General features: G+C 42.1%; 1 protein-coding gene across 1 annotated transcript in view; it reads right to left on the bottom strand.

The window, feature by feature from the left end:
* Window positions 1-10491, bottom strand: part of NWD2 (NACHT and WD repeat domain containing 2) — a 69496-nt gene extending 59005 nt beyond the window's left edge. Inside the window, exon 1 of the mRNA XM_044418325.1 lies at window positions 10341-10491. Coding sequence (XP_044274260.1) covers window positions 10341-10491 — 151 coding nt within the window. The remainder of the gene's footprint in view (window positions 1-10340) is intronic.
* Window positions 10492-14921: the final 4430 nt, after the last annotated feature.

The raw sequence follows: 14921 nt of genomic DNA, 5'->3' as shown, positions 1-14921 counted from the left end.
CTCCTATAGGAAAGAGTTTTTCATCAACAAGTTACCTAACAATCCATGACTTGTTCTAGGGGTTTCTGAAGCCATGATGGGCTGATCTGTCATTCATACCTAAAAGACTAATCCCATTATGAGTTTTGGGAAAAGGTGAGCCAGCTTCTTGGCAAGAGTGGCTAAAACCCCTTATCGCTCTTGCTAAAATTATCTGTACCACTGTCAGCTGTTCCAGGGAAGCACAAACTGCACTTCAGAGTGACCATCACTGCCTGATTACCTTTTTTTAGGCAACAGGAAAGCGCACAGTTGAGACTGTACTTTTTAAAAGAAAAAAAGCTGTTTTTTTGTTGTTTTTTTGGCAGGTGCACACTTAAACCTGCCTAAAACGTGGCCAATGTCTTGGTAACCATCTGCTGTATAAATACAGTAGGTAACACCCATGGACACTGTCCAGGTGAGGCTTTGAAGTGCACACTTGACAGCTGTCAAGTGCTGAGCTGTCAGTTGAAAATCAAAGTACAAATGGTTTTTTGCCCAGAAAGGAGGTAGCAAATATGTATCTCCCTTAGCACTCTGATTGTCTGGTTTTTTAAGTCTTGTCCTGACAGTTCTCAATGCCTTCCACCTTTTTCACACTTTTCTGAGCCTCTGTATACTTCAAAAAAGGGAAATTATCTTCCACTTTCTTTTTGCAAGAACTTACTTTTGACAGTTGTTGAAGAGAAGGTTCTTTAAAAAACAAACTGACAAATTTGAGTATTTTTGGGACAATACATATCCAGATTTCATATGCATGGATTTTATTAAACAAGTGGATTTAAGAACTTGCAAGAGATGCTTACCTCTCATGATAAAACAAAAAATTGGTTAAGCATGTTTCTGATGTATCATAACCCCATTCCCATGATTAACATGCTAGGCTAATCTGAAGTAACATTGCTGTTTTTATTCGGGATGGAAACTCAGACAGCGCAATCTATGTAGTGTGCCACCTACTTCCAAGTAAGTGTGTAAATGACTGCAATCTGCCAAACAGGCAGAAATGCATGTAAGTGCAGTGTTTCCCAAATTAGAGGTACTGAGATGACAAATGACAAACCTGTTGAATTTCTTCCCGTCATGCAATGTTTACAAGAGATAAAGAGTGTTTGTCAAGAAATCATGGTGGCAAACTTAATCTGGTTGTAAGAAATAGACAAGTGCAAGAGGAAGTAAAAAGGGAGGAGGGCAGAGAAGTAGACAACCATTCACAGTTTATACTATCAGAAGGGTCTTCATGGAACAAGAGCAGGATAGATTCAGTGAAGTGGCTTCTTATTTGAAATTCATATATGTCCTATACAGCCACTTGCACTGGATAGATTGCTTTAATTATTAAAATATAAAGTTTTGCAACAACAAAGCATTTATGTTACTTGTAGGCCCATAATCTAGCACTTCTGGTCATGTAGCCCATATACCTTTGACATGGCTGAGTAATTGTATCTTTTAAGACAACAGATTAATTATAAAATTAATGGAATTCTATTTGGTTCTCTATATGCATGCAATGTCAATAGCCAAGATTACTTAGGATGTGATTATATACATGGCACCAAGATTAAATCTCAGTGAACACAGTCACATCTGCTTCTGAGGAGGCATGTGTAAGAATGCACTGTATGTAGCCAGAACTTCCGAAGGCAAAGCTTGATAGCTACAGGGCTACAGCAGCATTTCTGGATTTGTCTGAAAGGGTATGCCCATACTGTTTGGTCGACAATGTCAGAAAATATTGCATCATTTTCCAGAAAGGCAGAGGCTGGAGAAGGGCAGCTTTCGTACATATGTCTAGGTCTGATATGCTTCCATTAGTACAGAGATCGGAAGCACTTGCTGGCTGAGGCTGCATCAGGGACTCCAACAGACTTGAGGGAGGAGAGTTTTTGCAATTCCTAAAACTGGGATGAGGAATCTGCAACCTGAATGCAGCCTTCAGTCTAAGGCATACAGAAAGAGACAGAGAGGCATGGAGCAGCAGAGAGGGGGAAAGAGAGAGTTGAGGAAGAGAACAGATAGAGAAATGGTAAGGCACACAGAGTGAGGGGTAGGGAGCCCAGAGAGTAAAAGTTAACTATGTAAACTCCACCCAATTTTTGCTCTGGCATCACCCACCTTTAGCTTTGGCTCTATTCAAAATGGACTGTAGTCCCATCTAGCATTCCTCACGCAATGGCCCTTCAAAGGAAAAAGGTTCCTCACCCCTCTGGAGCCTGAAAATTAAGTACGGGGGCGGGGGATCAGATTTCTTCTTTTTATACTTGTCAAACTTGAGTTTCACACCCATTTAAAGGATAAAATTGCAAAAAACAAAACAAAACAAAACAAAACCCCTTATTCCACCAAATGTAGCAATGTATGTAGTGCACCATAACTGAGATAGACCACTGTGAAAGAGCATTTTTGAATGGGTGGAGCTGCACTACATGTTTCATGGGATGTGTTATAACAATTGAACCTAGAGAGGAGTTGTGCAGAAAGAGAAAGACGTAGAGGCAGAGTGATGAAGCACTACAGTGGATACACACAGTGAAGGAAAGAAAGAAAGCAGACTCCATGTTGCAGGTTGTGGGAATTAAGGATAAGTTCCATGTGAGAAGTAATACTCCATTGTATAGCTTTATGTCAACAAAACAAAACAGTGCTTTCCTCCTCTGAAGAAATATGGGATTTGCGTATTCAATGCTTGTTTCTAATTACTACTGAGCAATATTGTGTTTTGTTCAATTAAGCATTGAAACATAAGGCTCTTGTGCTTACGAAATATTGAGTAATTTTTCCCTTGCTGCATAACCCAAGTGGTACCATTTGTTATAGCTAACCACATCCTTTGTGAAGGTCCTTAGTAAATGCTTCACCACAATTTGCATCTAAAAGTGAAGGACCACATGCTAATTGAAATAATGCAATAGCAATGTCTAACTTCATGTCATGCTCAATAGTTCATAACCTTGATGCTTCTCTATGTATCACTTCTCTAGCACTTTGTCAGCATGCAAAACTTTAGTGGTGATTTCACTTATATTAAGTGTAATGTAAACATTATTTATTTATTTATTTATTTATTTATTTGATTTATACTCTGCCTATTAGCCAAAACATACCAAAGAGGTTCAGCTTTTGGGCTATATAAAAATGAAATGAAAGAAATGCTCCCATACTTTGTTCAGTAAGGGGTACCTCTGCCAGTCTGAGTCATAAAAGTATTCACAGTATTCCATAGTGAACTAAAATATTGTTCCTCGAGTCTATCTTCACCCATAAATGACTGAATACCTGACACTGTGTTAGGTTGAAATCTTGCTGCTGATAGGAAATGATAGAAATGATGGCTGTCTGCAGCTAGTAGGACCAAACTGATGAAGCAAACGTGCAAACAACCCAAACAATTCTTTACTCAAGTAAACATTATTTATAAATTGTAGCACTTTGTAACTTTCTTGTTTACAAAGCAGTTATGCAAGACCACATGAATTAAAGATGCTTTAGGAGTTCTGAGCCTCTCATCTTGGGGAATAATGGGATGGGGAAATACTATAACCTTTTGAGATAAAACAAGAGGGCATACACATCACTGCTGTGGACAGAGGCATTAACCACACTTTCAACTTTTACATAGGTTACATCTAATGGTCTTTAGATGTAACCTATGAATAGAGAAATACATGGAGATTTGGTCAGCCTTTCTATATGGTAGTATATTTTGCTTCATATTAAATATGAAATGATACACATTTCATATGTATCATTTGTAAGGGATCTAGGTGAACTTCATATGAGAAAAGTGTAATATTGTTTTTTATTTTTACATTTTCTTGTTTTTGTTTTGATTTAATGAAAATTCATAATCACAATAAAATATACAAAACTAACTATACTGGCCCGTAGTCAGGGTGCAGAATAAATGTAATTTAATCATACCGAATTTAGTAGAATGAAGCTGGCTTTTATGCACTTTAGCTTAACAGGTATATATCTATGACTATGTTCTTCCAGGCATGTTTTCTAGGCAGTAAATCCCACTGAACACAAAAGAGCTTATATCTGACTAAACGTGTAGCCTCAGTGCTGAACAACTGCAATTTGTAGACACAGTTTACAAATAAGCACATTTCACTATCTTTAGTGGTTAGAACTGTGAAATTATTAGGGCAACAATCTTGCACCTGCTTACCTTTCAGAGCTCCACTGAGCCCAATGTGGGTTACTTATGAGTAGAGAATGTGTAGGATTGCTCTGTAAGTTGTTAATATGTTTAGTAATACAATGAAATACTTATTTTATTTATCTCTACAACACCCTGTGACACCGCAATATTATTATTCCTCCCATATATAGATGATGGGTGAAGCAACTCCCAACAATCACAACTGTGAAAGTCCCAGTGGTCAACTACAGACCTTAAAAGACCCTGGATTCAAACTTTTAAAGATCCTTTTTAATAATATGTCAGCAGTTTGGCTTCTTTAACAAAATACTTTCCTCCCTCAGTATTTAACTCGATTCACTTTCCTCTTAAAGAGTGAGTTCTGTAGTGTAAGCAGATTTAAGGATATCATCATCATCTCTATACCACTCTGTAGATGAAGCTCCCTGGGCAGATACTACTTACCATTAAAATAAATTAATAAAGCCCTTCACACCAACAATGGCTACTTCTGCACCTAAAGACTTCGAAGCCTAGAACTAAGGGCAACACCTTCATTAAACAGACAGACACTGAATATGTTTTTTTTCAATGTAAAACTTACGGCCTTCCAGGTATTTTGGACTCAATTCTCATCCACCCTAGTCAGCATAATCAATGGTGAAGGATGACTGGCACTGAAGGGCAAAACATCTAGAGGGTCACAAGTTACACACTCTTGCCCTAAAGAAACCATTCTTGCTGTTTTTAGATTATGGTGCACATCTGTAATTTTTGTAATGCTAACTTTTTTATCCTTCAGATTACCCAACACTGGAACATGAAGATCAGTAGTGATTTTTCTCCATGTTGGTTTTCTTAGAGAAAAATGGAAGGAGTCACAGCTCAGTGGTTGAGCATGTACTTTATATGCAGAAGCTCCAAATGTGATCTTCAGCATCTCGAGCAAACATAGATACCAGGGAGCAGAAGTGGGGAAGACCTAGGAGAGCCACTACCTGCCTTTGTAACCACAACACTGGACTAGAAAGACCAATAGTTATCTGTTAGTAAAGTAGCTTCATTTAGTCCTGCTTGCTATATTAACTCTACTGAAGCTTTCCCCCCTCTGAAGTTAGCTTACACTAACTTGACAGAAGTCTTTATTTTAAAAGTGCTCTCTCTTAGCATAATGTAGGGGTGGCCAAACCAAGGCTCATGAGCTGCTTGTGGCTCTTTGAGTTTATTTTGTGGCTCTCTGCTTGCTGGCCATGGGCGCCCACTTGTGGCTCTCAAACATCTAACATTTACCGTATGTGGCTCTTCTGCTGAGCAATTCTGGCCACCCCTAGTATAATTACTATAAACTAATAATTACATGGAACAATTCTGAATTTGAGCCAATTGTAAACTTCACTAGATTTATTGTACCTAACACTAATGACCTTTTTATTTAAGCGTCATTTTAATTGTTACTAGTATTTGCTTATTTTATCTGGCCAGGGCGACTTATTTTATATTGTTACTTATCTTATATCGTTACTTATTTTATATTGTTATTTTTTGTATTTTAACTTTATGTTGTGAGCCGCCCCGAGGCTTCGGCGAACGGGGCGGCATAGAAATGTTTTAATAAATAAATAAAATAAATAAATAACAGGCTGAAAATAATCTATGAAACATTTAATATGATTAGTAATTCAAGTCAAGCAATTTGTTGCTGATTGGGTGAACTTCTTTGAAACACTTTTGAGATGCTCATTATTCTGAATATACAAAAACAAAAATATACAGTCACCATAAAACACATTGGCTCAGCTTAAACTAATCATTAATATAGCTGAAATCCCATGCTGTCTTATATGAGAATGCCCCACTAAACACAGCAGAATTTATTTATGAGTTCCCACAGAAACCAACGAACACGTTCGTTGTGACAGTCAGCCTAAAGCAATGTATACTTACTTGGAAGTCTAGCGCTGTTGCTATGCGGTTTACTACCAAGTAAATATGAGCAGGACTACAGTCCAACATATTTGCACTCGGATTTAGTTATGACTGATTGCAACTGGACAGAGACTAGAAGAATTCAGTAATAACTGCAAGCTTTTCAAACAAATTCTCCTGCTGATCATTTTAGCCAAACATTTAAATGAATATATTAACAAGGGTCTTGTCTAATACTTAGTAGCATAGTGGTGAAAATATAATTGTTCTGATTCAGAAATAGGCCACTTCATAAAAAGTTCTTAAATAGGTTAGTGGTAGAGGCCATGCTTTTCACGGGGAAAGCTGCTACCTGCCCATGCTCTGGCTGATGCTGAGAAGACTCGCAGTGCATGCCAGACAGTAGATGGCTGAGCGAGCAAAACAGAGAGTGGGCAATTGCTCTGGAGAGCTTTGCTGGCTCTGGTGCAGCAAATGCCATAGCTAAAAAAATGGCTGGAGAAGCACTTGCTGTCGGCAGCAAGCCCCCTGACAGGGACACTGAGGAGCAAAATGTGCTACTTTACCATCCTAGCTGAGAGCTTCACCCACTTCACGGGAGGGCCGTTGGTGAGCTAGAGCAATGGTCAAAGGGATTTTCTTGTGTTTCCAAACTAATTTCCTACATGGCTACTTATATACATAAGAAATTCTGCTCAAGACATGTGTGGGTCATAATGTCTAACAATTAGGGATGAACATATTTAGCTGATAGTAGATGTAGCAAAACAGATGTCAAAACCCTTGTACATGTAATGGCTGGTATGTGGGTTACCATGTAAGAACGTACTATCCATATAGAGAACTGATTACATTTCAAGTGACCTTCCGTCTCATTGTTAATAGTTAATTAGTGCACACAAATAATTTGCAGGTTGCTGCTATTTGGTTAGGGTTCTTTACCCGTAGATTGGATCTGTACCCCTAGATTTTCTTTGATTTGTGAATTGTTTTTGTTTTATTGTAAACTTCCTTGGGAGCTGTTAAGGTTAATATTGGGGTGTGGAATGTGTGGCCCTCCAAATATTGTCGGACTGAAACTTACATCAGCAGCGCCAATGGTAAAAAATAATGGGAGCTGCAGTCAAAAATAATCTGTAGAGCCTTATGTTCCCCAGCCTTCCATTATATATGTAGTCCTAACTGGCAGATCAGCTGAACATTTTTTAATCATTTGACAGTTCTGTTACTTTTATTTTATAGCTTTAATAGCATTCAAGATCTACTGTCCTCATTAATTTAACACTTCTATATTTTATCTGTGAGATTAAATCTGGAGATTCTTCAGCTATGAACTTTTCATAACACAATGGATGATCAATTCAACAGTTTCTAATTATATCTTTATCACTCTCATTAATATAAAAGGATATCATTTAATAAAATGGTTTCCTTGCAAATGGTTTGATTAAGACATCATGTGAAAGTTAGTAATTCCCTCCTCTTGCAAAAAAACAAGTGAGAAGAAAACTATGTTTTCATTAAACCTGATGTATATGTCCCACTGACTGCTTGTGTTCACTGCAGCAGCCTGTACCATTTAATGTATTTAATGGGCCCAGTAGACTGAGCTGTAGGTTCTCAATTGAAATGTCAGCCTTTTATCTCAAATTAAAATATTCTGTTAATTTGACCTTATTAAGTGGCTACCCCACTAAATTTTCAACAACTTTGAGCAGGTCACTTTATTCACTGAACAATTCCATAGCAAGAATAAATACATATTAAAGCTTTCAGCCACACACTTTTATAAAACCAAACCAAACCAAGGAATATGTTACTATGGATTAATTTAGGGATTCTGCCAAACTATGGATTGTCTACCATGAACACCATGTACTTCTGCCCATTACCAGGGCAAGACCTTTTGCTTCCTGAGGCAAAGAACAAGATATTATTCTCACTCATTTTATGTTCAAAAGCCAATGTGAAGCTAGCAGTTGAATTTTTCTTCAGTACTGGTGATGTGACAGCATCGGCTAGTTTGTACACCACAGAGCAGGGCAAAACCATTTGGAACATAGTTCCCTCCTCCAACTTACTGTATCCCAGAATCTGCCACCAGAGGCAATAGCTTCACTCTGCCTAATTGTACAACTGGACCTGTCATCTTCTTATAGTAGCAAGCCATAGTTTGTCAGAAGTGAGTAGGAAATGAAAATGTGTAATCCCAAACCAATCCTGTAATTGCTACCTATATTAACTTAGATTTCATTGTACATGCCAGGTTTTTAACTCATGTTTCAGTTAACTGACAACCACAGAAAATAACTTAGTGAAATGTCAGTGTGCTCTTGGAATTACCATTGTGGCAGCTGGTTTTTTGCTAGAATGTTTGGAAATAAAACCTTGGAACTCAGTTGAGCCTTGCTTCTTTCTTATTTTGTATTCATAGCCGAGGGTGTCTATGTCTGCAGAATGATGTAAGGAGCAGAAAGCGACATTGACTATATACATGCACCAGAAAACTAACTACTGGGTTAGTCACAATGAGAATTAAAAATAAATGGGGAAAGGGAAAAGGCGAGTTAGGAAGGGCTGAGAGCCTTTTTAGTGACCCATGAGTCATGACCATGTCTCTGACACACAGCTAACTCCTTGAGGGCTGGGGGATGCTTCAGTAGCAATAACTACTCAAGGAGACCTCTGAATGCCCATATGGCTGAAACTAAAATTCTCTATCACTGGAATGGAACAGGTTTCAGCAGAGAAGCTTAAACATGTTCCTTAATCCTCCACTGCTCTTCCTGTAAGTAATGGGCTATGTGCCAGGGCTTCCTGGGACACCATGTACACCAGCCTTCAAGCTTCCAGTTTTTAAAGGACTAAGAGTCTTTCCTCCTGCTGTGTCTCACCCTAGGAGAATGAACATAGCAATAAAAAGCAGGCAGGCAAGAATGTCTTCTGCCAACAGCCAGACTGGGAAGCAATATTAGCTGAGCTTTTTAGCTTAGGCTAAGGTAAAATGAAGATGAGGAGCAGCAGGGAAACACCTGTTTATCTCTACAGAAAACAGCAGGAAAAAGGACTGGTTAATTTAAGGCACAAGCCTGTGCATGTTTTCATAGACAAAAGCCCTACAGCTTTTAGCCTACCCCAGTGGGGTATCCTTAGTTTGTTTTAAGCAAGTTTGGAGTGACTTTCAATATGCACTCTTCCTTTACAGCATTACTATGTCGAAACTTTAGAGTTAAAGGGAAGACCACAAAAAAATCTAGCATATGCACCCACACATAATATTATAAACTACAATGTGGAATATAGAAGAGGCATACTGAGTAGTGACTTCATAAAGTACTCACTGACTGCCATACAGAACAAAGTGGAATCTTTTAACTTTAGATACTATAGAAGCCCCAAAAAGTAACTTGCTCCCAATCTATTGTTTGCCTCACTTTACTAAGTTGCTTGCTGACATTGCAATTGCTAAGATACTTTCTATCAAACTAGACTCCTTCAATTTGAGCTACATGTGTCATCTAAGTTGAATTACATATTTAATTCAAGACACCCCATTAGAAGGCCCTTGAAAATATTCGGAATACGCTAATGGACAGCAAGGACTGCAACCCCGAATGAGCTACCCAGAAGGCAGAAATTGGGCACATCCATACCTAACTCACAGAATGCAAAAGAAGTTTGAAAGTAAGGGCCTTCTCTAGAAGTGGGGTGGAAAGACATGCACTTTTACTCTCCAAAAGCTGAAGTACTATGAACTCATTCAGAAAGCTTTAGTTCGATATACGTGTAGTCGCCATCATCCAACTAACGTCTGAATACTGACCTTTTCCCGAGTGTGTACATTAACATAAACGCTGCTGTCATTTTACAAGTTTTCCTCTTAATACAGACCAGCATTCTGCTTCCAGCAACCTAATCCACCCAGATTAGCTCTGGGTCGTTCCGCGCTGTAACGTTCATTCGCTTGCTTCCATCTGGGGAACGGAAGCTGGAATAGGGGGATGGGGGCTTCCTGCGAGGGCCAGAAACGTAGATCTACGCTTGGGGGGGGGGGTTGCAGGCCCCATTTACTAATAAGCGAAAGTGATCGCGGCGTGAAGTCACCTCGCAACTCCCGCGCGCGCTGCGTGCGCCTGGGCCGCGCAAGTCCGCCTGCCAAGCGAAAAAGTGAAAGGCAGGCAAGGGCTCTGACTGGGAGGCTGCGCAGGGGCGACAGCAAGGGCACCTCTCTTCCCCTCCTTACCTTCGGGGTTAGCGCTGATGAAAACTCGCACGCTCCTTCCGCTGGGCGCCAAATGCAAGGGCAGAGCCGAGAGGTTGCCGGAGAACGCTGCCCTTCGCAGCACCGAGTCCCGCGGACAGGTCTGCTTGCCAGCCGCTCCACCCGGCCACATTATTGCCGCCGCCGCCGCCGCCGCCGCCTCCCTTCCTCCTCCTTGCTTTTGGGCGTCCTTTCGCAGAAGGGCGAAGCAACCCTTCTCCGCAGCTGCTCCGTGCCAGCTCCTCAGGGCGCTCTCCTTTTCTTCCTCCAGCCAACCCAGCTCACCGCCCTCTGCGCTCTCCGGCTGCGGCCATGCAGGTCCCCCTCAGCCCGCCGCTCCGCCGCCAGCTCCCCTCAGTTTCCAGCCGCAGGCGCGGCGAGAGGTCACAGGCACCGGGGAAGTGGGAAGCCTTCGGGCGGTCCTGCAGAGCGGAATGCGCGGGTCAGCATGCCTCTTCAGCGACTCGGCCAAGGGTGGGAGACGGTGGCCCCGAGCGCGCTTCCTTGGGTCGCCGCGAAGCAACAGCGAACTGTGGGGGGCTGCAGCTCTTCGGTCTGGAGGCACCTCAGGGAGGCATGACAGGGCCACGCCGCTGCTGCTTCCTCTCCTAGGTCTTCTTCGGCGCTGACATGTTTAGTCTGGGAAAATACCCCCACACTTAGCAATCAGTCAGATATTGCACTTCTCCAACTCCTCTCTAGTTTAGCGATGCTTCGGCCCGGAGGCAGAGGAAGGAGCGAAAATTCAGCAACCTTTTTTTTCTCTCTGAAGCAAAACGCACGAACGAAAAATGCTAGCAAAGAGATTTCGGTCAGGACTGCGCGCGGCTGCTGCGATTGTTCTCCGCAAGCTGTGCAAGTGAGCTCACCCACAACTCAATTGAACAGCGCTAAAGTCTCTCCCTCTCTGCCCCCTCCCCATGCAATTGTACTTAAAAATCGCAATCCCAGCAAGCAAGCTGGGTCTGAGATTTCCTCCCGCAATGCTTCTTAATCTCTCTTGCCCAATCTTTCCTCTTCGAAGTTGCTCACTGTCCTTCAGGTCCCTGAAGATGAGATATTTTATAGTCCTGCTCAGGCTAGGCACTCAAAAAGAAAGGGAAAAAAGGTTCAAAAGTCCCCCTTCGATGTTTTTCTTTTGTGAGGGCACGATCAGCGAAGAGACAAAAAGTGGGAAGGTTATTTATTCATAAAGCCCAGTTTGAACAATGACAGACGGAAGGAAGAGGCGAATACAATAGTTCGGGAGAAGCGAGTGAGGATCTTTGCAGCGGTCAGTGGCGGGGCATCCCGGCGGGCAGATGCAATGAAATATTCAGAAAGGTTGCGAGGTCTGGCAGGGCTCAGGCATCCGCTGTTGCCGCCGCCACCTTGCTAGGCAATACGCAGCAAAACACCCATGCACTGCTTCCAGGAGCGGGGGCGCCGTCCCGCCGCCAGGCGCAGCCCATGCAAAGAGAGCCCACAGCAAAGAGACTGGCTCCAACAGGGGAAAGTGGCGATGCAGCTGCTTCAGCAGCAGGCGGCGGATCTTTAACAGTCTGCAGGGCTTGCATATTCCCCACAGAGAGACAGCGTGAGCGAGCTCTGGCATCACATTAGGTGGCCATGGGCAGCTGCTGAGTTGAAAGAGTGCGTGCAGAGCACTGAGCAGCCTTTGCAGCGATTCAGCTGGCTTTGGAGCTCTTTGGGCACTCATCAGAAAAAGAACCTCTGCCCACAATGTCTTGAAGAAATTTAAGATTAAAGCTTTCCTTCCTCAAACCTAAACACTCCAGCTGGGTGTGAGAGTGTCAAAAGCTTGCAAAGCTCAGTGCTGACTAGGGAGGAAGTCCTATAATTGGAGTGGATGTATATCAAGCATCTGCCCTTGGATTGTATTCCCAGGCGAAGACAAGGCCATCAAAGGGGCATCCCCATTAGATTTTAATAGCGAGCAGACACATTAGGAAAAAGATGTCCCCATCAGATATCCAGGTCTTAAGCCGTGTAGGGCTTTCTATGTCAGCACAAGCACTTTGAATTGGCTCCGTTGTCTATTGGCGGTGAAAGCAGCAACTCTGGAACAGGGGAAATCTATCTCACTCAGCAGCCTGGGCACTTCATTTTGCATTAGCTGCAGTTCCCAGACAAACTGCAAAGGCAATGCAACAATAAAGTGTATTGCAGCTGCCCAATTTAATGTTACCTGTGCATGGGTTGCTGTGGCCAGACTGCTCTGGCCCAGAAACAGCTGTAACTGGTGATCAACCAAAGTTGGAAAAGGGCATTCTTCTCCATTGACAGTGAAGGATATAAGACCTGAATGCAGAAGTAGTAGCCAGTGGTCTTCTGGCCTGTAGACCCATAGACTCTTCCAGCCAGTGTGGCTTGTTCTCCAAACCCAACCACCTAGAGGAATACCCACTGTTTTCTCTAACTGAAGCTAACAGGAGGGTTGTGAACACCTGGAGGACTCAGCCTGTTGCCAGCTCAGTCAAGCCACAGAGTCATGTTATGCCACAGAGATGCTGGATGCCAAGTGAAGCTAGGGACTTAGCAAGTGCCAAGAACTATAACTACTTCTAGTACCATGCAAGTTCTTCTTTGTGCTCAGGCGGATGGGATGACGTTGCTTTTACAACACAGAGGAAGGCTAAAATGGGTAAAAGAGGTTTTAGGCAAAGACATCAGTGGGCATGGCCACATCTACCAATGTCATCTGCCCTGTGGATGATTCTTTTCCAATGAGTCTTGTCTTCTCGTGATGTGCCCAGATATGACAGCTCCAGTTTTCGCTTCCAGGGAACGTTCTCATTGATTTGATGTAGGACCCACTTGTTTGTCTTTCTGTCAGTCCAGGGTATCCACAAAACTCTCCTCCAGCACCATAATTTGAACACATCAATTTTCTTCATGTCAGCTTTCTTCACTGTTAAGCTTTCACATTCATGAAGTGATAGGGAATACAATAGTTTGGGTGATCTTGGCTTTGATCCCCAGTGAAATGTCCTTCCACTTGATAATCTTTTCTTGTTCCTTCACTGCTCTCCTTCCAATCTCAGTCTTATAATTTAGAATTGATGATTGAGCTGAAGTATGCAAAATATTTCAAAATTTCAATGTCTTGTGGTTGGCCTTAAAGTAGTATAATTCGCTTGAATTTTGTTTTCTTAATGTTCAGCTGCAATCCTTGGAAGTGCATTGGTAGCCAGTACAAGTGGCCCAGAATGGGTGTTACATGTTTGAACCTTCTAGTCCCTGTTAATCTAGCTAACAATTTTGCATGAGCTGCAGCTTCCAAACAATCTTCAAGGGCTTGCAGAAACATTTTCAGTTTCTTCTTCACCTGTCTCCATGTCCACCACTAGATATCTTTTTGGCTTTGACTCTTCTTGTATCATTAGTGACAGCAGTATTTCTGCTTATTCTTTACTGCTCCCCAATAGCTAGTTGAGGGCCTTCTGATTTGGACATCTCATCTTTTGGACCTATCTTTTGTTTCATTCTTTCATCATAGTGTGTTCAAACTATGAGCTATTCAGAAGTGGTGTACATCCTGCACACTCCTAACCAGAATCAGCTTCAGTGTCACTGCCACTTTCTGTGATGGATCCTCCAGCAGTGTTGCCTTCAACGACCACTGCACCCCAGTAGTTGCTCTTCAGAAAATTGTCTGCCTCCATCACCTTTTGAAATATCTATTCTCATCTTCTGATGTGGCTGTTACTGCTGAAGAGGATGGATGCATCTTAGTCTAGTGCCTCAGTCTTTACCGTTTTGCCTTGGGTGACTCTACTAGGGGACCAGCATGATGGAAGAGTCTGGCCTCTGGGCACCATTGCTCTCAGCTTCTCTGGCACTCACAAACCCCCTCACCATGTCAAGGTGCACATGCAGGAGGGTGATTTTTATTACCTATTTTTCCTCTATGTTTTTATGCTTCATTTTGTGAAGTACCCAATGAGTTGCATCTGTTGGGTGTCATAGGAAAGGATAGGCATCCCTGCAGATTTTACTTCACTAGCTGAACAGGTATAAGAGGCGGCACGCATCTTCATTTCTATGGCTGTGTCCAAGCTGTCTGTCCAAAGACATTCCTGTGGTCATGTGGCCTGCATTACATCACAGGGTGTTGTTTATTCCCCACTGAAGTGGTACCTATTTTTCTGTAGAATGCAAGAAAGAAATATATATATGCAAATAATAAATAAAACTACCTATTCTTACTTTTGGGGTGCCAAAAAAGGCATATTGTACATAGTGTGAAATTCCAAGGCTATTTTTCCCTTTGGGGAAGATGCTGAAATATAAGAATTTAATTCTGAACATGGTATATGTTTTTTCTTGAAAATCTGGCTTTTCAATACCTAATTATTGTCAGGTCCACGATATAGGTGGTGGGAAGCTATGCTCAGGATGCTGGCACCAGGGTGCAGGTGCAGGGTGTGGGCATTGTACAAGGTTCAGAGGGCAGAGGCAAAAGGCAAATCTACAAAAAGTCCAAAGTCAGAAACCAACAAGAGTACAGAGTTTGAGCAGAAATGCAGTCCAAAATCAGGCCAAGGATCAGATATCAGTGAG

Source organism: Varanus komodoensis, unplaced genomic scaffold, assembly GCF_004798865.1.
Source record: "Varanus komodoensis strain SLA01 unplaced genomic scaffold, ASM479886v1 scaffold9, whole genome shotgun sequence".
NCBI classification, from domain to species: domain Eukaryota; kingdom Metazoa; phylum Chordata; class Lepidosauria; order Squamata; family Varanidae; genus Varanus; species Varanus komodoensis.
This window is presented reverse-complemented; position numbering and strand designations above follow the sequence as displayed.